General features: G+C 43.1%; 1 protein-coding gene across 4 annotated transcripts in view; it reads left to right on the top strand.

Annotated features, from left to right (window-relative positions):
- The window catches only part of septin9 (septin-9), an 80596-nt gene extending 55634 nt beyond the window's left edge, over positions 1–24962 (top strand). For 2 of the 4 annotated variants that reach the window (XM_007888500.2, XM_007888501.2), the window contains exons 3-11: positions 7653–7862; positions 9096–9221; positions 10773–10854; positions 11420–11557; positions 14713–14830; positions 15995–16090; positions 19047–19143; positions 22966–23017; positions 23766–24961. In XM_007888500.2, the coding sequence (XP_007886691.1) occupies positions 7653–7862; positions 9096–9221; positions 10773–10854; positions 11420–11557; positions 14713–14830; positions 15995–16090; positions 19047–19143; positions 22966–23017; positions 23766–23895 (1049 nt within the window). In that variant the 3' untranslated portion in view covers positions 23896–24961. Of the gene's footprint in view, positions 1–4562; positions 4599–7652; positions 7863–9095; positions 9222–10772; positions 10855–11419; positions 11558–14712; positions 14831–15994; positions 16091–19046; positions 19144–22965; positions 23018–23765 lie in introns of those variants that run through there. The other 2 variants (XM_007888504.2, XM_007888499.2) reach the window with 2 other exon arrangements.
- Positions 24963–25658: the final 696 nt, after the last annotated feature.

The raw sequence follows: 25658 nt of genomic DNA, 5'->3' as shown, positions 1-25658 counted from the left end.
GGGGGAGGGAGAGGAAGGTGACCAAAGGCGCGGTCGAAAAGAAAGGTCTTCAGCAGAGGCGTGAAAATAGGAAGAGAGGGGACGAGGCGAAGGGAGTGAGGAAGCGAGTTCCAGAGCCTCGGGGCACAGTGGCTGAAGGCACGGCCGCCGAGGGTGGAGCGGAGGACTCGGGGGACGAGGAGGAGGCCAGACCCGGAGAAACAAAGGCAACGGGTACTGTTTTGAGGAGAGAGGAGGCAGAGAGGTCGGGGGGTGCAGAGGAGTGGAGGGATTTGAAGACAAGGGTGAGATCTTGAAGTGGATCCTCTCTGGGACAGGCGGCCAGTGCAGTCTGGCCAGGACTATTAATAAGTAATCCTACATTTGATACATCGCTTTATCACGTCATCAAGACGTCTCAAAGCGCTTCACAGGACGTACTGTAAAGTGTAGTGACTGTGTGTTTTGTTTGTTATTTATATTTAGTGCGCTATAAAGAACACAGCAAATGTAAATAACAACAGATCTTCGTGGGCTGCGGCTGAAGTCACTTGAGTACCAGTGGATGAGGACAAGAGCAGAGAGAGAGAGATAAAAAAAACCAGAATGAGTGAGGGAGGGAGGGAGGGAGGAGGCTCAAGAGAGGCTGCAGAGAGGAGCAGAGGAAAGAGACAGTGTGGAGAGGGAGGGGAAGATGGAGAGAATAAAGAGCAGTTCCAGAATCCACTCCTCCCCCAAGATTTCTCTCCCTCTCTCCAACTCTCTCACCCTCTCTCTCCTACTCCTCTCCCCACACACTGCCCCCCCCCCGCCCACACTGACCCCCCACCACACTGACGCCCACCCGGGACCCCCTCACTGCTCCCCCCACACTGCATCCCCCCCCACACTGCCCCCGCCCCACACACCCCCCACACTGTCCCCCTCTCACTGCACCCCCCCCACACTGACCCCCCCTCACTGCCCCACCCCCACACTGACCCCCTCACTGCCCCCCACCCCACACTGCCCCCGCCCCACACCCCCCCCACACTGTCCCCCTCTCACTGCATCCCCCCCACACTGACCCCCCCTCACTGCCCCACCCCCACACTAACACCCCTCCCCACACTGACCCCCCCCACACTGGCCCCCTCCCACACTAACCCCCACCCCACACACTGACCCCTCCCCACACTGAGCCCCCACCTCCACACTGCCCCCCCACCACACCGACCCCCCCCACACCGACACCCCCCACACCGACACCCCCCACACCGACACCCCCCACACACTGAACACCCCACAAACAAACACTAAGCCAGCGCACACACACACGCACACAGTGATCTCCCACATTCACAAATAACCTGCCACTTGCCCCTCTCCCTCGCTCTCCCCCCTCCTCCATCTTTCCCCCCTCTCCCCCCCCACCTCCCACCACACACCAGTACTTGTGTGTATTGACCGACTTGATGAAGTAGCATACGGCACAGACACGAACGCTGGGCCCCCTTTTGTGCAGAACATATTCCCTGTGTATCTGGTTCACTCTTCCTCAAATCCTGTGCATTGGACCCAGCCTCAGGGTCATGGACAGACAGACCACGTAAAAGCTATTCTATTTCCTCCCCCCCCCCCCACCACTCCCAGCCGACATGTTTGAAAGAAGATATGAAGGCAGCAACATCCCCCGTCACGGGGTTGGTTGCTAAGACTTTCCATGCTACGTGTCAGATTGTTGAAGCTTCAACGCATACAGAAATCACCATCTCCTTCTAGTATTTCTTACCCCACTCCCCCACTTCACTCGCCCACTCTGCTCCCCCACTCCCCCACTTCACTCCCCCACTCCGTTCCCCCGCCCTGCCCCGCTCCTCTTCCAGTCTCTCTTAATGTCGTTGCACGCTGCAAGATTTGAGGGGAAACTGTTTCACTTTGAGAGAAAAAAATCAAAATGAGAGAGAAAGGAAGAAATTCTTCGGTTTGGTGGATGAACCCAGATGGAAAAACTTTTTTTTTCATTTCTTTTTAAGTGTTATCATGTGTACGAAAAAGTACAACTGGGATTAATCGGGTTCCTCTTAAACGATCCTATTCTATATGCCAAGCAAACCGTCCGGCAGACTGTTGGATTTTTGTTTCTGTTTGTTTTGCTTCTCTTGCTGTTTTGCCCACACTGCATTACCGTCCTCTCTCTCAGCAAACAGAGCAGGAAACCAAACTGGAAACAGCTGAATTTGAATAATTGAATCATCCGACCTCCTTTGCCCCCTCCCTCCACCGTGCTGTTAAATCCTGAGTGCGTTGTAAAGGATGTGTCACAAGTTAAATATTTCTCTGTTTTCTGTGGTTTCCAACTGGATATCCTTTTCCATATCAGCGCAAGTCCACGCGCTTGGTGATGTAGGTATTTTTAGAATGGCTCGACACAATGTGCGGAGGGGGGTTGTGTTTGTGTGTGGATAATGGCGTGTTTTCTTACCCGTGCGCAGTGCCGATTGTTGGACTGGTGCAGTCTCTGCGCCCGTGAGATCCCATGTCGTGTTTGTATTACCGAACGCGAAGTGGCTTTGCTTTCGCGAGCGCAGCAGTGTGGACCAGGAAGGTGGGTTTACACTTTTCACTCTGCGCAAAATTATAATAACCCTTGCGTTTGATACAGCACCTTAGCGCATCCTTGGGCGGTCTCAGAAAAGTGCTTCACAGAACATACTGTAAAGTGGAGTGACTGTGGGCGAAACACGCATTGAATTGGGCGAAAGAAACACAGCATCTGATTTTGGCACTTTGTGAATGTGCACCTTGGCAGTGTGGATTAGCTCATTGAGTAGGTACGGATTGAAATAGGTGGGATGGTTCCATCTGGGCAATGAGTGTGTCAGTGTTAGCGGGGGGTAAGCTATGTGTTTTAACCGGTTAAACTCCAGCAGTTCCGTACCTCGAAAACACGCCCTGGGATTCCCAAACCCTGGCTTTTGGCAAACCTGCACCTAAATTCTCTGAGCTTTAGGTAAACAGGGCATTCCCTCCACATCAGACAAGCTGAAACTTTACCTCTATGGAAGGCTCCCTAGTTTGGTTAGTTGACCTAAGCACGGTGACGGTTTTCTACCTGTGTCAGATGAACGGACGGCCAAAAAAAAAACAAAATAGTTTAAATGATGCTTACTTTAAGAGCTCTGGGACGCCTAGCCTGGAAGAGGGAAGCTATATAACTGCAAGTTGTTGTTGTACTAGTACTTGGGCCCCAGTTGGACATCGGTATTATAGCATTGTGTTCTGAGTCGTAATGAACTGGACATTGTGGCAATACAAAGTGATGGGTTTCATTAACACTGCTACACACTCGTGGCTGCTTATTGAAGCAAACAAATAACAGTCTGCTGCAGGTCTTTTCAGCGTAGTGGGATCCTGTAAAATGTTTTAGGAAGTCGCACATTAACTTTGCGAAGGCTAGCTTATAAGAGTAAAGAAGGATAGTCTAAAGGACGTTACTTGCACTTTTTAAAAAGTATCTTCAATGAAAGCTGAAGAACCACTGTAACCTAATTACTGTACCATGCCTTCGTGGGCTTGGAGTTTCTTCATTGGGATTCAGTTTCCTTGCAGTTGGGAATTTAGAGGTCAGAGGTGTGCATCAGTATATAAACACTGCAGATTTCAGAATGGTAACTGAATCACTCTAGGTACCAACGTAAACATGCCAAGAGATGTGCCAGTGAAGTTCCTTTGTAATAGTCTTTTTGACGCAATGCAGAAATGCCTTTACGTAGATCGTTCCTGTCAGGTTTACTATCGTCCTAATCTTTATTTATTCAATGCCACTGTATTTAACCAGGAGCCTGGAACTTCTAGGATCTGAATCTCACAGCAGAAAGCCACAGTCTAACTGCTGTGAAAGCTTCCCAGTCTCCAAAATCTAAGGAAAGCGATTTGCAAAGCATCTTGATGATGGATTCAATGCATCACATGGCATTTTGTTTCCCACAGTAACAACCTGTATCTCTGAGTGAGATGGACTTAATTATTGCCTATTCACAAGTAGTTTTGTGCAGTGCATTTGTGTTTCCACAATAGCTGGGCAAAGTCAATTAATAATAAATAATAATAATCCTTGCATTTGATGTAGCGGCTTATCACGTCTTCGAGACGTCTCAAAGTGCTTTACTGTAAAGTGAATTGGCTCTATATTTTGTGGGTGAAAAATTTGTGGATTCAAAGTTCTTTCACCTTATCACTCCGTGTTGGCTTCAAACCCAGATGCCTGTAAGCGAAAGGAGAATGATGTCGCCGTAGCCAATGCATGACCCACCTACTCCCAATTAAAGAAAATGTCCCTTTATTTCCCTAGCGTGCCTGGTTTGCTCAGGCTGAATTATAAATATTTGGGATAATTCTGCACGATCTTAAATTTTAATAACAAAATAGCCTTGCAGGCTATGATTAGGGGGAGTTTCAGATCCATGGTCTCTTGATTGATGGTCTGTATTGTGAAGTGGGCAACAATTACTTGGCCTCAATGCCTTTTTTGTTCGTTTGTTTGTTGGAACTTCACACATGACTCACAGAATAAGTGGGTGTGGTTTATATTTTTCATCACCAGAGCTTTAAGAGGAATCCAGCGATTCTAGGATTTGGTACGTACAGCCTAGTTTAAGAATTTGTTCTGTTTTCAATTCTTTGCGATAGATCTGTGCATCAAGACGGGGTTACTCTCTGAAAGGTTCCCCGCAGAGTGGATAAATGTCTCGTCATGTAAAGCTGTGTCGTTTGTTACACACTGAGGTCTGGGGCTCTTGTTTTAAGCTGGAATTCACAGTTAGTTTTGGGGGTTTGATAAGTCGCCCTGAAAATGTCCCTTCTCGCCTGTTATTTGCTCGACTGTAACTTTGCGATGGCTAATGGGCTACCCATAAACTGGTACAAAATCTTAAGTCTTTTTGCTCATTTTCTGGCCCTGCATTCAAAGCAATAGATTCGACAGGAAGTTCTGTTTTAAAATGTCTGTATTGACGCTGATATTGTTCATATTTTGGGAATCGTTAGTAAAATTGTCATGAAGGCTGCTGATCCACAATCGCTTGCCCAGACGAGGAACTTTACCGTCACATTTTTAGAAAGTTTTTGCACAAGTCAAGCATTTGGATAGAAAACTCCACATCGGACAGGTGCAGGTGAAACCACTGCTCTCCCTGCAGACCACCTGTCCCTTTAAAACCTAGGGCTGGCCAAAAAAAAACTCGACGGTCAATGTGTATCACATAGAACAATGCTGATGAGCAAATTGGACCAGACCTGGTCGGTAGTTCATTTAAAACCTCAGGTAAAGGCATGGCAATTATTGGAGTCCTGTAGCTCAGTGGTTAGAGCACTCGCCTCGCAAGCGAGAGACCTGGGTTCGATTCCTGGCAGGGCAAAATGTTGGGCAAGTTTCCTTACTCCACACACCTCTGTTCACCTATCAGTAAGTATGAACCCGGTTGTTAGTTAATTGGCGGATCACTTTTCCGGTGGGTAATAATTCCTTCAAAAAAAACTAATAATAGATTGGTCGTTTCAATCTACGACTGTTTGTGGGACGCTGCTGTGCGCAATTGGCTGCCGCGTTTCGCCCACAAAATATACAGTCAGTTCACTTTACAGTCTGTTCCATGAAGTGCTTTTGAGACGTCTCAAAGACGTGATAAGCCACTATATCAAATGCAAGGATTTTTATTCTTATTGATCACACTAATAAAAACAATAGAGTGAAGAGCTTGATGTACATTAATGGGATGCTGTAAAGCAGATTTTAAGTTACCTTGCACCCAGCACACATTTCTTGTGAAAGAATGTACTTATTCAGTTATTAAGGTCAGTGCGTAGAGTGAAACTGAGCTATACAGATCGGGAAGGTTCCAGGCTCAATTCCCCCGTCCGTATTGAGTCACGTTAATACGAGCTGCAATATTGGCCCTCACTCAACCTGTGCTAGAGAAATAGAAAAAGAGGTGAGAGTTACTACTTTTGATCAGTGTTCAGTGAGCTTACTGGGAAGTGCATGGGTGTAGAGGTTCAATCACAATAGAATTGGTTTCAGTTATGGTGCGTCTGAAGTCCAATTGCCTTTTAGCATTTAACGCTGATGCTCAAACTTGAAGAATGTCCGCTTGGCACGATACTGGAGGGATGCTGATGGCCACGGAGCCGTAAACCAGAACGAGTCAACAGAATGGAAGTTTTACTCTAACTTTATCACAACGTCAGCGAGGCACTCTAGGTTTTGGAAAGGATTTTGTGTGATGTTATTCCCCTCAGACATGCAATGTTGAGTTGCTGTGAATGGCGTATGAACAAGTCAGCTCCACTAGTGTTGAAAGAGTGACGGTTTACTTCACTGGGACAAGCCAGAAGTGCAGAGCGCCAAAGGAGCGGTTGTCTTTGTGGTCGTGGTTATGAATGCTGGATTATTGCATAGTCAGGATATTTGTTATTTTTTTCCCCCTTATAAAGATGTTTGAGATGAAAACAAGCCATAAAGCAAAGGGGTGCATTACACTCATTTTCAGAAATGTAATTTTTATGATGTATGTTTGAAATCTAAATTCAGTGAGACTTTGTGGCAAGAGAAAAAAGAAAGATCATAAGAAAGGCTTTGGACAGAGAAGGCACTTAAAGCCATTTGATTTCATCCTTCCACATTACCAAACCATAAGAGTATCAAGATGTTTTGTTTTTTAAGCTAGTCCAGTGCTCTGGCTTCAACTATCCTTCCTACTAACCAATTTCCAATGGATTACCCTGAGGTAAAGAAATACTTCCTGGTATCTCTCCTAAAATTGCTTTCACATCTCAAATCCTGTGACCTCATGCCTTCAGCATGTCTGAAAGTATCTGTTTACATTCTGTATCCCACTTAGCATTTTTTATAGCTCTCTTTTCATACCTCAGATTAGTTAAATATTCCTTTCCTGGGGATCAGCCTTGTTGATCTTCTCTGCACTTTATGTTGCAGTGCTCAGAATTGCACATGGTACTGCAGATGTGGCCTGATTAGAGGACCATACAGCTTGACCATGACTTTGTTTATTGGTCTGAACTCAACCGCTTCAGTTATTTTATTGCAGAAGGTTGGACTGCATGTGGTACTGTAAATCCAACTTTATTGTTTCCTTCTGTCTGTAGGAGGATGTTAAAAGAACCCACGGCAGAATTGAAAAGGAGAAGAGAGTTTCTCCTGGTGTCCTGACTAACAAGGCTACAGATGAATTCGGTCATTTTTTCCCCCATCCCCAGCTGGGGTGCAAACCCTGAACTGCCCAGCGCCTTGGGACGTCATCCTGACGTGAAAAGCGCGATAGAAATGTAAATTTGCTGTTGAATTGAACATTCACTTCCTGCCTATTTGTGGATTGCAGTGCACAAATTCTGTTTGTGGTGAACAGCAGCCAGTCTACATTTAACAACAATTACTGGAAAAACCCTTTGAGATGTTTTAACATTGCAGGTGCAATATCAATTGCAGGAACTATTGTCATTATTAAACAAAGTGCACTGTTACTTACAATAATTGTTGTATTTTTATTTGGCAATCTGCAAGAAATGACCAGATAATAGTTAATTATTGCATCTCATTGTATGTGTGATTCACTGGAATTTTATAACCGTTTTTATGAACCAAGTGTAAATTAGAGGGTTTCTCTGTATTCTAGGTGCAGAAACTCTCCCGAGCAAACCCAGTAACATGTCTGAGCCTCCTCGAACCCTGTCTGAACGTTCCCGCGATGTGAGTTTGAAGCCGTCCGTGCAGCCTGAGAAGACGGAATCTGAGCAGTTCGGATATGTGGGCATTGATTCCATCCTTGAGCAGATGAGGAGAAAAGCTATGAAGCAAGGATTCGAATTCAACATCATGGTTGTCGGTAAGTGACCGAGAACGGAAACGTTTAATATTTAACCAGGTTTTCTTGTGAATATTTGGCAGGTTCATTACTTAATGTGTAATGAGGCCAGGGCAAAGGGGAGATTTCAAAGAGGCCTTTGATTTAAGATGCCTTTCACTGACGATCCCATTACATACGATCGACTGCGAAAGCACTTCTGCTGGATTACTTTGGAGTCGATTTGAGAAATATTTTCCAGTTCAGGCCTACCAGAACATAAGACTTGCTAGATTGCGAAGGAGGCTGTGAGTCTAAAGTCCAAGAGTATCATTTCTCTGGAGCAGTGTATTCCCAGATTGAAGTTGCTCCAATGTGTGGACGGATTTGACAGCTCAGGACTTGGCTGCATTTGCCTGTGGTCGGCGATGCTTCCGTGTCGCAAATCCATTCACCTGCTTTACTCTTGGATCCTGCCAGGTGTCATCTGGAGAACGAGGCAGCCGTCCTTTGGTAAATACGTTAGGACAAGGAAGCAGTGTCATGTTTCACATTGGGATATTGGGTCTGTACAATGACAAACTGCAACTGGTGAGGCAGATAATGTTTTACAACAGGGGCGGGAAATGCTCAATTTACAGAGTACCATAGACTGTTTCAATGTAAGCAGTCAAGCTTCCTATATTAATCTAATTGCCTGATGGGACTAGAAAGGAATTACATTCCCTTAAAAGTGCAGATGTCCAATATTACAGAAATCTCTTGCTTTTTAATGCCAATTGCTCTGTTTCATACTGCCTTCATCCTCTGTATGTTGTTTCCTCTGGGATTTAATCATTCTACTGGGACAGCCAATGCACTTTAGCTTGAAATCATGAGCTTGATGTGTAGGTAATATTAATGGCCATTTCTTCTTCTCCCGCACCTCCACTCCATAACCAGTTGTTACCTCCTCCATTAATTCTTGCCTTTATCCTCTTAACTCACCCATTGCCACAGTTCAGTGTGAGCAATACCCAATCTTTCTCTGACCCCCTACAACTACTAGATTTTCTTGATTCTCTTCCCTTCAAGTGACTCAATTGAGAGGTGTGGTGCAAATCCAGAAATAGAAGCAAAGCTTAGAATAAAACTGCAGTAAATATAGACCGTTAGTAGCAATTTAACTTTTGAAGGAATACTTCACCAAATGGTGCTGTGAAAATCCTAGGAAGACATCGATCTGAATTGACTTATTTTGTTGCAAGACTGAAACCCTCTCTTTTCCACCCTCAGGTCAGAGTGGTTTGGGAAAAGCCACTCTAATAAACACGTTGTTTAAGTCCAAAGTTAGTCGTAAATCTATCGCAGGAACTGAGGAGCAGATTCCCCTAATGGTGGAAATGAAATCAATCAGCCACGGTGAGTACATCAGTCATTGTGTTGATGGACATCAGTATTTGTGTGCATGCACATAAGTTCACACAATCTCTTATATAAACACAGTATTATAAATACATGGTCAGACTCCGCCACTGTGAAGCTCTCCAGGATGCTACTTTGTGTGAAGGGCACTTTATAAATGCAAGTTGTTGTTGTTATTCTAACATACTATTGATGTATACATGTAAACACATTATTGGAGTTAACATTGTTTTGGTTCCTACATAAGCCTAGCTTCTTAGGTCCAAGTACCAATGCAAATAATTTCTTCTGTTCACTTACTGTACGCAACCACATTTAATTCCCATTTACAGTCGGATGGAGTGGCTTCGGCAGAACTGGAGAGTATCACTGTTACATTTCTAAGCCTAATTGGATATGCATCTCATCCATGGACTAATAACAAAGCTCTGGAGAATGATGCAATTCTTATTCAACCAGGGAATGAATATTACTATGCAGCTGAAATGTTAAAATGGGAGCAGTTACCGGAAGTTTACAAAATATCTACTGATATCAACTAAATTAGCACTTGTGTTCTTTCATAACAGGACCACTTAGCCGTGGTGCTTTCAATGTGATACCTTAATTCCGTAGTTTTGCTTGATTAACCTTTTTACTGTGCGAAAACTCCTGTTTTTAACTTTAGATATGTGTTCTCTTTTCTTACTGACTATTTCCTTGCTGACAAAGTATTCAATGACAGTTTCCCCACTGACTTAATTTGTAGAGAAACCAACATGTCAGTAATGTACGCTCTCCCAGTCATCGCGGGGAACGCATTATAGAAAAGCTAATTATAATGATTGGAATAATAATTTAGAGAGTTATACACGGGAGAAATATTAATTGTTAAAGACCAGAGGGCAACAGGTTTGAGCGCTAGTCTTTGCTGAACTAGTTGATATCATCCAGAGCAGCAATAAGCAGTGCTATAATTGACCTCAGTGCCCAATGGACTAAGGAGACATACGTCAGCCAGAGCTTGCGACCCTGCTTTTTGCAGACGCTGCTTCTGTAAAGTCTTTGGTTGTGATGTATTTAGACTGCTGCTGCGCACTGTCTAGAGCTACACATCAAGAGTGGCCACTTGGTTGAGTTTCCGAAGGACGAACCCACAAGTTTACAAAACCTTTGCCCACAAAATATACAGTCAATTCACTTTGCAGTATGTTGTGTGAAGCGCTTTGAGGCGTCTCAAAGACGTGATAAGGCTCTATATCAAATGCAATGGATTATTATTATAAACTGATCCCCATGGAGACATCACAAGTCAACCATTTCAGAAGAGAAAGAAGTCAGGGCAAAGTTTTTTTTTAAAAAAAATGTTTTTGTAAAACAATGAGAATATTATTCTAGGAACTGAATATATCGGCACGCGTTTGCCTGATTTTAAAACAGGTGACAAGTTAGCGTTCACTTTGATGTGTGGAACTTAGAACTTAAAAGCAGATCATGTCTTATGGAAAAGTATAAAATTGCGTGGTCTTGATTGACTTTCTCCCCCCCACTGCTCTCAATTTGTTTCAGAGATCGAGGAGAAAGGAGTCCGCATGAAATTAACAGTAATCGATACCCCCGGATTTGGGGATCAGGTGAACAATGAGAATTGGTAAGCAATTGTTCAAAAGAGTCACCTAATCAGGATTTTACTCGTATTTAAATATCTCGCTGCCAAACCTAGTCCTATTTGTCATCTGTCCAAAGTGTTGTGTTCCTCACAGTATCTTTTGTTTAAGATTGCATTCGATTTGACTGTGCGTTCCTTTTCCCTCCCTTCTCAATAATATTTTGGTGTAATCGAAAGAGGCAGTACTTTACTTTGAAATTACCTTCCAAAAGAAACGTTAAAGAATGCAGCATCTTTCACACGTTTAATTAAAAAAAAAGTCCAAGATTGTACCAGAGGTGCAATGGTTAAAAACCCTAGACAGGAACCTGGTGTTGCAAAAGCTAATGTTAAGCATTTTATGATCATCAAGTATTAATGGAGCATCAGGGGGACAACAGCACTTGCATCAAAGCGTTTGGTGGGTTTGGAAGCCAGGCCTTGAGCACTGCCTTCTCAATCATCCCAGTGGTGTTTTAGCGCCTTGATAACCTTTTGCTGTAAATTTTACGTCCGCTTCATCAGTTATGGTGAAGGAGTATGACTTAATTTTTAATTCTCCCTCCAGCTGGCAGCCCATCATGAAGTTTATTAACAATCAGTATGAGACATACCTCAAAGAAGAGCTCACTGTCAACAGGAAGAAGCGGATCCCAGACACGAGAGTCCACTGTTGTATATATTTCATCGCCCCGACTGGACACTCGTACGTATTTCAGGGCCTACCAATCGTTTTCATCATTGTATTGTGCCTTCTGTGCGAGACTGCCCTAAGAGAGAATAAATGCCATTGGTTTAACTTTCATATATCCTGCTCAAATGACTTCAGGGAAATTCTAAAATGGCATTAGCTGAAGACTGACCCACCCATTAACCAGATGCCTGTGGTTTTTCTTTCTTAAATATTTTGAGCCCAACCCCAGGCAGCGGTTGATACCAGACCACGGTTAGGATGTCTCAACTTGGTTGTAACCTGGTCAGTTTTGAGTTATGCCAACTCCCTGAAATACAAGATGAAAGTGGTTTCGCCCACAAAACATACAAGGCAATTCACTTTACAGTGTATTCTGTGAAGTGCTTTGAGGTTGTCTCGAAGATGTGATAAGGCGCTATATCAAATGCAGGGATTATTATTTTATTATTATTATCTAATGAATCCTGCTTCATAAACTCCATTCCTTCAATGCTTGGCACTACTAAATCTAGGATCCTAACAAGTCATGAATTGATTTCAACTCTTAGTAACTTTTTTGTAGAAACAGAATCCACAATGGGGGTCAATCCACACTTGAGTGTGGCCCATTTTTCCCCCATTTTAAGAACTTCAAGTATGTGAGTCGTAACTGGGTATTTTGAAAGGTGGGTATTTTGGTGTAAACCTACTGGAAATTCCCAACTGTTGAAAGATTGTTGTGTTAGCTGTCACAGTGGCTGATAAACCTGAAGAAACCTAAGCAGGCTCTGTTGATATAGAAAATATGATTAAAGCTAAAAATAAGTAACGCGTAAAACCACAAATTTAACTGCAAAATGTTGAACGGCTAAAATTCACAGCTTTGCATTGAATTGTTTTTATAATCTGCAACCGAAATGATCCAGCAACAACAACAACAAAATTACATTTGTATAGTGCCTTTCACGTCGGGAGAACGTCCTAAGGCCCTGCAAGCTCCACGTACGTGAACTGAAAGTCTAACCACACTCAATTAAAGGAATGTTACAATAGAATTAAAAGGCGAGTCAGAGCGAGATTTGAGTTGAGTGTAGACGCTGCTAGTGGAAAACTATGTGCGATTACTCCTGAAAAGCAGCAAAGAGGAAACCAAGATACAAGTAGTGGCTTCCCCCTGAACTTAGTTTCAAGGGCAGCTTGAGGAAGGACCAAATAAATTGAGAGGCCGACTAACTTGAGCAAAATTCCCCATCAGATATTTTACTGACCTAGTTAAATGCTCCCAAACCATCCAGCCTCGTCTCAATACAGATTTGATAGTTTTTTTTTTAATAATGAGTGTCAAATCTGAACAGCTGCCTATTGACCCTCAAATGATGTATATGGGCGGGAAACCCAGAATTGCATTTAACTGCAAGCGTCTGCAGTTCATCAGGTCAGCAGTTGAGTCCTTGAGGGCAGTGTATTTAAGATTGTATCCAGCAGTTTATATATTGTGGATAATGTGCCCTGTGAAGGTCAGTCACGAAGCATTCAGTTTTCTTTTGAAAGTGGCTAACTCTGCTGCTTTGTTTCAACTGTCGGAAACCTATTGTTTCAGTTGTTCAGAAACTCTTTCCCGTTGGCTGTGCATGTTACGTCCAGGAAGTTCAGAGGGTTGGACAGTAAATCCTTTAATTGCTGCCCTTAGGATTTTGTTTTTCGGGGGGAGGGATGGGGAGGAAAGAAAGGAAAAGAGCAAGGTTCAGTTTTTGTAATGCTGGTACAAGTGTAATTTCCCCTCGTTTCTTTTTATGAACTCTTTGGGCCTTGCAATACTAGGATATATGTCCTAGTTTATATAGCAAACACTATAAAATGTTATCACTGCTCATTTTCCCTTCGCTCAGTATCCTTAACATACAGGAGGCTCAAACTCCACCTTTATATTCTTTTCTAAAGGGGGGAAACCTTTCCAAAGTGGCCAAACCCCTTCCTGAAGCTTTAGGAGCCATCCGTCCTTCCTGGATGCGGTTTCCGTCTTCAGGAGCCTGGATAAAGAGAGGTTGTTGCCATCCCCAGCAGTTAATTTTTTTTTACACAGCGACAAATCTAAACAACAACAAACAAAATGACATTTATAGAGCGCCTTTCACGTCGGGAGGACGTCCCAAAGCGCTGAACAGTCAGGTGTCGGGGCTCGAGCATGGGGGAAGGGTGGTGTAGGGGTGGGGGAAGGCAGAGAGGTGGAGAGGTCAACCAAAGGCACGATCAAAGAGAAGGGTCTTGAGACCGGCCTTGAAGGAGGTGAGGGAGGAAGCGAGGCAAAGGGACCATGGGATGGAGTTTCAAAGCGTGGGGGCAGAGAACCTGAAACACAACCAAAGACGGGACACTCAACTCAGTACCAAATAAGAATACCGAGGGGATGGTAGAAGAAACAAGCTACCTCATTAGCTTTCCATTTTGAACCAGGATCAGCATCTATGACTTTCTTTCAGCTGCCTATCAAACCTGAATTATCCCGTGTTCTGAGATGCTTTAGTCCGGAGATATAGTTTCCACCCCCCCACCCCCCCCGACCACCCATTTTATAGCAGCCTTGATTTTCTTTGCTCATCATAGTCAGTGTTCAGGAGCTCGCCACAGATGAGGACTACTCTTGTCCATTTCCAGCTCATTGCAGGTCCGGCACTCTGTGGGAATTGGATACTAACTGGATGCCAATTATCTTGTCTAACTCCCATGTTCGCACTCAGTCTCAATTTTCTAGCCTGACAGTGCTACATCTCTGTTCAGTGTCTATGTAAATTACACCGCGACAATCCCACGGAAATGCTTCGCAAGCTCACAAGACGAGAGGAATTTTAGAAGAACTGTTTTGCTTTTTGACAGCATTGAACTACCGAGCTACGTTTTTTTAAAAACAAAAAAAATAAGAAAGATACTACCAGCTGCCAAAGGGTACATGTATATTTATCAAAGACTATGTTCACACCAAGAAACTGGCACATCCCCAAATCCTCGTCTTTGAAGTGACTGAAGGCGCAGAGTAAAACGCTTTCTAAACAAAACTAGGATTTTCTCTCCAGTATTTAGGTGCATAATCGTACGTCGTGCGAATTAGTCCCTGTAATGAAAGACTTTCAGGCTTACAAATGCATGAAAACGCACAAATGCATTCCAACTCATTGCCATTTGTTTTGCAGCCTTCGACCTTTAGATATCGAGTTCATGAGGCGGCTGAGCAAAGTGGTGAACATTGTCCCCGTCATCGCCAAAGCGGACACCCTAACACTGGAGGAGAGAGATTTTTTCAAGCAGAAGGTAAGCGAGCGACGCTGAATTGTCATCTGCTTGGCACACGGCCATTTTCACGTGGGCCCCGTTTCCTGCCCAGGTGATTTCTCTTTCCCGAAGGGAGAAGCGTTTCAAACCAAACAACCTCCTCTGTTGTTTTTGGAACCCCGTCGGCAGGCAGGGAATTGGGAGTGTTTTTTTGGCGTTCGCAGTGATTTTTTTTTTCTCTGTTTTTTTAAAAATAAAATAAGGTGTGACCCGCGTGCGCCATAGTCAGCTGTAAGGTACACACACCAGCAGCACTCGCCCTAACTGGGGTGGGTGGGGGGGGGGGGGGAATGAGATGTTTTAAAACAGAAACACGTGGAGTATTCTACTGCCCACTTCCTTGATCATCCATTTCTAACCATTCATTCAAAATGTGCTGCACTCATTCCCTGAGTCACCACAAAGCTCGCTGTATAACCTGGGATTGTCGGCAGTACAACTGGGACTGGCTCCCTGCTGTAGAGACTGCACTGCCGTCCCCGGTGTCAATCCTTCCTGGCTCTCCTTCCTAAAGGCTTCTTGTAATGTTTTTGGGTGGTCCCAACGGGTGCTCAAGGGACCTCCGAGAAACTGGGTTAAATGTCCCATGACAGGGGTTCTTATTTTTTTATATAAAAAATCAATCAATAAATTTTAATTCAAAAATTAAGAATGTGATTTGGAACAAAGAAGGAGTACAAGTCAGACTTTCTCTCCCACATTGCACTGTTGTCTGAAGCGATATAACTGCAATTATTCATGTATTTTGTAAAGTCTGAAGTCCCACACTTTGATTCAATGCCTCATCCTGTGTACCGACCGGTACAACACAGAATCCCAAAGGCCCTTTCAATGTGCACGCCCATCTTTTAAAGATATATGTATCTGCACCCCTAGATAACTGTTCATCAACCCGTACACCTCACAAATCTGGACTGACTCCCTGTCAGTTTGGCTCAACTCAGCTGCTAGTGACAAATGGTTTTAAAAGACTTAAGGAGCAGGACAGCTTCGAGCTTCCTAGACTTTCCACTAGCCAACAACAACAACAAAATTCCATTTATAGAGTGCCTTTCACGTCGGGAGGACGTCCCAAAGCGCTGAAAGGCGTTGAAAGAGAACTGTTTGAATGGTGATCACTTAAATCAAGGTGTTTTATTATAGATCAGAGAAGACCTTCAGAAACATGACATTAACGTGTATCCTCAAAGGCAATTTGACGAAGATAAAGAGGATCAAATAATGAATGATAAAATTAGGGTAAGTAGAATTTCTTGCTTCTGATCTCAAAATGCAATAATAATGTGAATTGATTTAGCTCAGATAACCTTGCTTCAAAGAGGAAGGCATCGAGGGAGACTGCCTATAACGTTAAGCATCCCTAGGCACCTCTGTAAAGTTTATTGACCGTTTGTAGGCAAACACGGTGCCAATTTGCACTCAACAATGTCCTACAAACAGCAGTGAAGTGAATAACCTATTTTACCTGGACAATTATTGGCCTGGACACCAGAAGAAAGAAACTCCATTTTCTTTTCAAATAGCATATTTCGCACACAAAATATACAGTCAATTCACTTTACAGTGTATTCTGTGAAGCTCTTTGAGACGTCTCGAAGACGCGATAAGACGCTATATCACAATGCAAGGATTATTTAATATTATTCTTTATGAAGTGATCTCTGAAGTCTGCCTGAACAGGCAATGAGTTAATACTACGTCTGATTTTGGAGACTGCTTGTGAGTTTACTCATCCTGTGGCAGCTCTTCCAAGTTTCATGTATTAATATTTCTCAGATGTTCTGTTCATATCGGGTGGTTTATCTCGGACGAGCTGGGTGGTGGGTACCAAAAAGAAGCCAGTGGTCAGGTTAGATGGGAAATAATGTAAAAACGTGTCTAAAGTTTAAAATAATGAAAACTGAGGTGAGAGGGAGATTGGGTTGCAAATGAGATGTATCAAACAGGAGAAAAATGTGTGAATGTTATGGCCAGTTTGCCCACATCGCACTTGATGGTAATTACTTGTGAATTGCTTTCAGACATGACAAGTTCTACAAAATTGCAAGTCCTTCAGTTAATATCAACATTCTGCTGTTGTGCGATCTGCAAGAACTGTGGCTTTTGGGGGCAAATGTCTCTTTGAAAAAAAATGTCTAGACGAAATAACAGAGATTTTATTGAACCAATGATAGGTCTATATAGTAAATTGCTTGCTTAAATAAACTGTAAATCATCCAGAACTCTGCAGCCCGTGTCCTCTCCCACACCAGGCTCCGTGACCCTATCACCCCCATCCTTGCCTGACTCCACTGGCTTCCCTTGCCTCCTTCAAGACCCATCTCAACACCCTCCTCTTTGACTGTGCGTTTAATCACCCTCCTTCCACCCCCCCACCACCCCACCCCACCCTCCCTCCACCCTCCCCGATGCCGACCCCCAGTTCAGGTATGAAACACTGATTGAAACACTAAAATTCCACCTACTATCCCCCTATTTACCTGCCCGTACCCTCCGTTCCTCTGGCTCCGGTCTGCTCCACACCCCCCGCCCCAACCGTCCTACCATCCGGTGGCCGGACCTTCAGCCTCTCAGCCCCGAGGCTCTGGAACTCCATCCCCCAGTGCCTTCGCCGCTTCCTCCTTTTCCTCCTTCAAGGCCGGTCTCAAGACCTTTCTCTTTGACCTTCAGCCTTCAGCTCCCCTCTCGACTCTCTACCCCCTCCTCGCTCCCTCCCTTCCCTCCCCTCCCCCTGACCATGTCCTCCCTGCTCGGGTCCTGACCCAACTGTACAGCACCTTGGGACGTCCTCCCGACATGAAAGGCGCTCTATAAATGAAATCTTGTTGTTGTTGTTGTTGTTGCAAGCCTGTAAGGTGATTGTATTATAAAATTTAAGATCACACAGAATTGTGTAAAATTCTTAAACTCAGAACTGCAGAAAAACGGCTTGCAACTGAATTCAAGAATTTGTACCGTTCTGTACGGTATTGAACTTAATGATAAAAACGCTTTTAACGGGTTAAGTTTAGGTGGAGTTTTAAGCCCCTGAAGTCCATTATACAGAATGACAAGTGGAAGAAAGAATTCTTTTTGACTCTACTTTGCACAGGAAGTAGTTTAAAAATAGGCAACGTAGGTGGTTTGTTGATTTCATTGCATTTGCCTTGAACGACAGGTTATCGGAAATGTGGACCTTTGTGGGTGTTTGACCAAATGTCTTAAAGTGACTGAAAGCAAGGAGCAAAAAAAATTTTTTCTGATTGTGTGAAAGGTTTAGGAAAAGCGTGTTCTGAGAGGACCTGATGTGAAACTTGTAAACCTGGATGTCTCTGTCTGTTTGTGGGCAATGCAAACGTTTCATTATTGGTTGGCAGTGTTTAGCTGTTGCTGGATCCCTACTTGACTCGCTGATAGTTATTCTAATAGTCGTTTTATATTGAAGATCGTTCAACTGTTTCTTTCTGCCTATTCTTTCCTGGACAAGATGAGTTTTCTGATTGTTACGCACTACACTCCATAATAATAATAATAATAATAAATTGGTCACTTCAATCCACGACTGTTTGTGGGACACTGCTGTGCGCTGCGTTTCATCCACAAAATACACAGTCACTTTACAGTATATTCTGTAAAGCTCTTTGAGTTGTCTCAAAGGTGTGATAAGGTGCTATATCAAATGCAAGTATTATTATTATTGCACTCCAGTCAACAGTCCAAAGACAACAGGAACCAGCTGAAGGAAAATGTAGTGAGGTGTGCACTCTCCTAGATTTATTGAAGTTTGAGTTCGGAATAAGGTAGTGGATGGCGCGAGATTGAGTTGCAAAGGAAAGAAACAAAGACGCACAAGAATAAATAGAAGTGGGAGGGAGAAGGAAAAAAACGTCTGGAATAAAGTAAGTTGGTCAATCGTGAATAAATGTTAGACAGAGTGAAAATGTTCCAGCACGATTCCAAAAACGGACACAAAAAAAATGCAACTTGTACGTTTTTCGAAGAGCAGCAATGATCGATGCTGATAGGAAATGAAGGTCGTTCGGAGGTGGACAGATTGTCCTCGATAAGGTCTGATAGCTTTCTGCAGAAAATTATATGTGGTGCAATTCGCACTCAGTTATTGGCAGGAAGTAGGCCAGGTGCTGAAACTAGCACACAGGCAAAAAGTTCTGAACAAAAATTCATTGCTAATATCTGTTGCTCTTTCTGTTGTTAGGAAATGGTGCCTTTTGCAGTGGTTGGAAGTAACCTAGAGTATCAGGTGAACGGAAGGAGAATCCTTGGACGAAAAACAAAGTGGGGAACGGTCGAAGGTAATTGCAAACACAGGAGCTCTGACGATAAGAGGACATGAATTCAAGATTGTGACTAGGGGAGTGAGAGGGCTTCAGGAAAACTTCTTCCAGTAACCTGTCAGAGCGTGGAATTATTTACCAAGGTTTACAGTAGGATCGATTTGAGCGATTTAAGAGAATTCGATTGACACTTGCAGGGAAAGTTCATTAAGAGGGAACGATGAAGGAGCAGGGAATTGGGATGTTTTTCGCGCTATCAGCCACTACACCCTTAATCTGTGGAACACTCTCCCTCAATCCGTCCGCCTTGTCCCCTCTCTCCCCTTTTTCAAGCCCCGTCTGAAAACCTTTTTGACCGTGCTTTACGGTCACCTCCCCCACCGGCTCGGAGTCAGGCTCAGCCACTGTTAAGCGCTCCGAGACGCTACCCTGTGTGGAGAGTGCTATATAAGTACAAGTTGTTGTTGTCTTGGGGGAGCAAACAGCAACATGAAAAACTGGGCCGAATGGACTCGTGCCATGTAGTACATTGCTACGGTTCTGTATTTGGTTGTTACTGGAAGCGCTAAAAGGGTTCATTTGCTGACCAGCTGTTTCTTATTACTGGGAGGCTCCACAAAATCTAGAAAGGTTCCCAGTTTCTTGTTTGTAAAATTGTTGACTTTGTTTCTCAGTGCGCTCGATCCAAACCCAAGTGCAAAAAGATGGGTTGTTTTCCAAAACATGGTAAAAGCTTCCTTGGAAGCAGAATTGCTTGCAGCCTGAAGAACGGCTGAAAAATGTACATATCACAAGTTGTTCTTCAGCCAATTTCAAAGTTGAAACCGTGATCTACTTTCAGGGAAACGGTTTAAATTGTCGTTCAAGCTAACAAATTGTTCCCAAAGCTGTTCAGCTCGTAAATAGACTTGCAGGTAATCGCAGTTTGCCTGATTGATTACTGTGAACATTTGTTCATCTTGGCCTGCCCAGGTTATAAACAGTAAAAGCGATTCAGTAACAATACTTTCTTATTGTAAACGCTTCCTTTCCTGAAAGTTTTATCATGCTTAATCAATAGCAACCTCTCGAATTGCTACTGTTGACTTAATTCTGTTGACAGTTGAATTGAAATCTATTTAAGGGGATATAATTAGTCTTAAATTCAAGAGTTTCCTATAAATAAATATTTCCTGCGTTTCCTTTTGAATCGACGACAATTTAGTGACCATTACAATACATGTAATACAGCAGATTGCGTACACAAATTGAGGCCGGATAAGTAAACTGCAGATAATTGGACATCACATAAAATTCAAATTGGCTACTGGGCCAGCTATAAACATTGGAGTTTTACAATTATTGCAATGCAAAAACAACAACGAAATGACATTTGTATAGCGCCTTTCCCATCGGGAGGACGTCCCAAGGCGCTGGACAATCAGCGTTTCGGACCCAGGCTTTCTCTCGCTCTGATTCCTTGTCTCTTTCAGTCTGCCTTTCTCTTCATTCTGCTTTTCTCACTCTTTGTGACAACGAAATCCAGTTCTGCGCACGTTTTTCCCTTGTTGCATGTTTCCGATCTCCACACATGCATTCATTCAGGAGACGCCTCACTCGAAGAGAGGACAAACCAGTGCCTCCTGCTCTCATACCAGCTATTACAAGTATTCCTGTGTTGCTGAAGCCAAGCACAGTGTACTTACCCAGAAGCTTTGTCAGGGCTTGGCTTGTGCTGTGTCAGGGGTGGTAGCTTACAAATCAAGAGGAGAAGGAAGGTAAAAAGAGGAATTAATATATGTCGGATTAAAGTGGTTTTGTCTCGAAAAGGTTATGTGCAAATCACAATTTCATAAGATTGGTTTGGATGAAGAAGGCCCTTCAGCCCACTTGATCTCATCCTTCCAGAATACCCATCTGCCCATCACAGTATCAAGCTGTGATTGTTTTAACCAAGTGCAGCATCCAAAAGTTTTCAAACTGGTGCACCATCAAGGTCATTTCCGGTTGATTACCCTTAGTGCAAGCACCATTTTACCTGAAACTTGAAACAGGTTTTTTTTAAAACGTCCTCTTTTCGTAAAGAGTCAATGAAGACTTAACAGATTGACTGCAATAAATGAATGAACAATGCGACCAACTTTGAACTTTTATGGTACCAGTTTTAAGAACTGTATGAAGGAAATAATTAAATTGATGTAAACCATATCACAATAAAATATAGGTTGCGCTCCATCAGCAAAGACCTGCAGAGGGAAGCAGAATATCCTTTCCGTGGAACCTCTGAATGCTTGTACTTTAAAGACACTCAAAGCAGAGCAATGAATAATATCTGTAGGATATTTTCCTGAACTGTGTTCCCAATGGACAACAGTGACTAACGACCTGATTCTTGGAAAAACTTACAAAGTCTTTTTATTAGCAGCTCCATAGCACGGACACATCTGCACTTATAATTGGGGAGCCCAAAGGCTCTTTCTCTCTTCATGCAGTTAACAGCAAACCACACGCTCCAGCAACTTTACAGGGTTTTCTTTTAGGTTTTACAATTTCTAAGACCATTTCACTCCATATTCTTGTCCTCCTACATTTTGCTGCATTCATTCGCGGTCTTAATTAATTCGGTTCGTTTTTGTATGTATCCCAAACTCCCTGACTCTCCAGTGCCTTGGGACGTCCTCCCGACATGAAGGACGCATATACAAATGTAATTTGTTGTTTGTTTTATGCATCTCTTTTTTAAACATATAATGTAGGCGTGTAAGGCATTGCAGTCCAATACGAAATGCATTTTCTTCGAATTCTTAGCACATGTTCTTCTTGGGAACACACATGTCAGATGAGAGAATTTGCCGTCACTCTGGAGAAATACGTCCTTCAGTTTTATAGCTAACTTGGGTAGAAATTCCACCTGGCTCCAGGTTTACTCTGATCTTCTTAGCACTTCAGAACATCCAGAAATGGATAAATCTTTCATCTTTAAATACCGCCTTCATTTCGAAGCTGTTTTTCTGTAAGTTTTGTTTAAGAAATCCAGCAATAAATCAACACCGTTGAGCCCGAAACTCAACGATTTGCCGAACTGCCACAAGCTCACTCTGCAAAGCTAGGAAAATGGAGTGAATCCTGACCCAAGTGGAAATTCGGCCCCCGTTTTTGTATTGGAAATGTTTCACATAGCAATTTGCCTTAACTATCCTTAATTGTGACCGTGCAATGCAGGAACAACTGGAACTTAGATAGCCTGGAATCTTTACATTATCTGATGGCAAGGCTGGACTGCGCTGTGTCTGGAGATATCGCAGTCTGATAGGACTGGAATCAGCTGTTCTCCCTCCAGTTATATGGACCATTGTTAGAATGGACCATGCTCTTCCGCCCTCTCGTGGTCATTTAACAGCAGGAGATTTTAATCTCTATATCCAAGGCCATTTGTTAGACTCCAACACAGAAGGAGGCCATTCGGCCCATCGTGTCTGTGCTGGCTCTTTGACAAGAGCTATCCAATTCAATCCCACTCCCCCGCGCTCTCCCCATAGTCCTGCAAACTTGTCCTCCCCAAATAATTATCTATCTAGATCAGTGCTTTTGGATAATGAAATGATCGCAGACATGGTCTCAACACAAGTATCTCAGTGCCTAGGAGAAATCCCACTCCTATCAGCAATAGTAAAAACGGTACTGAATATATAAGATCCTCATTGGATGTACCTATAAATAACTTGAATAACTTTATGGTCATTGTAGTAACCCTCAGCTCAAAACCAGGTAATTTTGTACAGCTGTGTTCTCTTGTGCTTAGAATACAAAGTGTTAGCTGAATTGTAATGGATCCTATTTCATTTCTAATGTCTTTTCCAGTGGAAAATATTACTCACTGCGAATTTGCCTACTTGCGTGATCTCCTGATAAGGTTAGTATACAGTATAGACTATACTGTAGATATCTATTATGAAGGCTCAATTTTCTCTTTACATTGATATTGTAGCTTAATACCCTGTAATGCATGTTTTTTTAACAATTGAACTGTCCAAGGTCTTATTTGCAGCAAGATATTTCATCAACCCAGTGTTAGTTTTTTTTAAAAACTCAACGATTGTGAATTATAATGTTGAATATAATTCCTACACTGAGGCCGAGCATAACAGAGATGCAGGAACAACGTTTTAGAGTGTGTTTAGCGCGACAGTCAGGTTACAATTGCCTTGAAAACCCTCGGACACGACTGGAATGTGAAGTGACGCACTCGATTAAAAACACTTGATTTTCCACTTTTCCACTCTCTGAGACTCTGCCCCGTATGAAGGGCGCTATTTTGGTGGGGTGGGGTGGGGGCAGTCGTGTGTCTTGACACACACGGAAACCCATCACCGTGCTTAAGAATCACATGAGCCGCGCACACAGTACTTGTCTCCCACAACATACACAGTCAATTCGCTTTACGGTATATTCTGAGAAGCGTTTTGAGACGTCTCGAAGACGTGATGAGGAGCCCCATCGAACGCCAGGATTATTATTTAATACTTAAAGAGTATTCAAACCAAGCTGAGATTTCCATGCGTCCCACCGGCACGTGGAAGTCCCAGAGATAGATTGTTGGAATGGAATATAAATGCAAGTTGTCGTTGTTGTTGATCACCACGTACCTCTGTACCTCTCAGGACTCACATGCAGAATCTGAAAGACGTGACCAGCAACATCCACTATGAAGCGTACAGGGTCCAACGGCTGAGTGAGGGGAACGGGTTGTCTGAGGGAGAAACAGTGAAGGATTTAAACAGCAACGTGTGAAGAAACGACGTGTTGCCATTTTCCACTCGTTTGATCAACCGGGAGCTGAGAATTGTCGGAAAAGTTCACCAACCCATCATTCTGTAAGGCCCTTTGCTGGTCTTGAGCTAATTTATTCCACAGCTTGGTATTCTGTTCACAAACGCACGATTATTTGTTCTGAAACCGAACGCTGCACATTTGCCGTATTTTTGTATTGTTTTATTTCGTTGGCTTTTCAAAATACCAAAGGGCAATATTGAGGAATGTTTTTTGATGCAAACATAGATTTTGAGTGTGTGTGTGTGTGTGTGTGGATGAGGTATATATTTTTAATACAAAATTAACTGTTTGGTAAAACGTTTAAGAAAATTGCATCCATTTGTGAACAGAATGGTTTGGTGGATTAAAAAAAAAGTACGCTTTTAATATTACTGCAGTGGATAAAACTAAGCCAGTGTTCTGCCGGAGGTAGGGGAAAGAAAAAAAATAATTGGATTAATCATTACTGCTCTATTTATTTAGAATATATTACCAGCATGTTTCACTATATCGAAACGAAATACAGTCAGCCGACATGTATTTAAGAAAGTCCCAAATCCTTGTGTGTTGAGGCTTCCCAACTTTGCTTTGATTGGAAGTAAGACCAAGCTTATCGATGTCTCATTTAACTTAAAAGAAACTGGTGAGGTGACTATTGTTTTAAAAAAAAAGACAAGCTCTTTAGTGATGTGACAATGTTAATGATGGCTAGGACAACTGCTTTTTTTTTACCAAAGAAATGTCTTGTCAACACAAAAATGTTTAAAAAAAAGAAAAAGCGTTTTCTTCCTTAAAACCAGGCACTCCTTGGAATGTTTAATCCATCTAATCAAATGTATTAAAACGTAGCACATTAAATTGCTCAGTATTGGAAATGTAATTATATTGAATGTTAAATTGAAGCTTATCTTCTGGCTTTCATTGCATGACCTTTTTATGTGCATTTTTTTGGTTTTCATGCATTGTCGAATTGGACTTTATGTATAAAATAAAAATGTGTGTGTTTGATATATATTTCCTAAAATAAACATTGCAAACTTAAGAGTTTTTTTTTTGTTCAGCTCTTTGGATGGATTTTTCGTACCTGGTGTAGGAGGGGAATTGGTGAAACTCCAGTTGATAATCTTGTAGTGATTATTTCGTTCAGATGTGCATAGAATTTGTATTGACAATAAACCTGGTGCTATTTAGGTGATGCAAATTTGCAATGGCAGATTGTTAAAGCAGCTGAGAGTGTGAGAAAGTCAATTGGCCATTGTAATTGAATGAAGGATTTACTGACTCCTACAGAAGGATCGGGCATAATGGGCCAAATGGCCTTTTCCCATTCCGAGCTTTCTTTTATTTACTTTACAACAACAAATTACATTTGTATAACACCTTTCACGTCAGGAGAACGTCCCAAGGCCTTTGACAATCAGGTATTTGAACTCCGAGCAGCGGTTTGGGATCAAGGGGAGGCTGGGATCAGGGTTGGTGGGTTCAGTGGGGGTGGAAAGCAGGGAGAGTAGGAGGGTGGCCAAATGTGCGGTCGAAGAGGAGGGTCTTGAGACGTGCCTTGAAGGAGGCGAGGGAGGGAGCAAGTCGAAGGGTCTGTGGGATGGAGTTCCAAAGGGTGGGAACAGAGAAGCTGAAGGCCCGACCCCCGATGGTGGGGCGAGCCATCGTGGGATGTAGAGCAGGTCGGAGCTTGCTGAGCAGAGGGAGCGGACAGGTTAATATGGGGATAGCAGGTCCCCCCC

Source organism: Callorhinchus milii, unplaced genomic scaffold (genome assembly GCF_018977255.1).
Source record: "Callorhinchus milii isolate IMCB2004 unplaced genomic scaffold, IMCB_Cmil_1.0 Scaffold20, whole genome shotgun sequence".
Taxonomy (NCBI): domain Eukaryota; kingdom Metazoa; phylum Chordata; class Chondrichthyes; order Chimaeriformes; family Callorhinchidae; genus Callorhinchus; species Callorhinchus milii.
The sequence above is the reverse complement of the archived record's forward strand: the minus strand, read 5'-3'. Positions and strand labels throughout refer to the sequence as shown.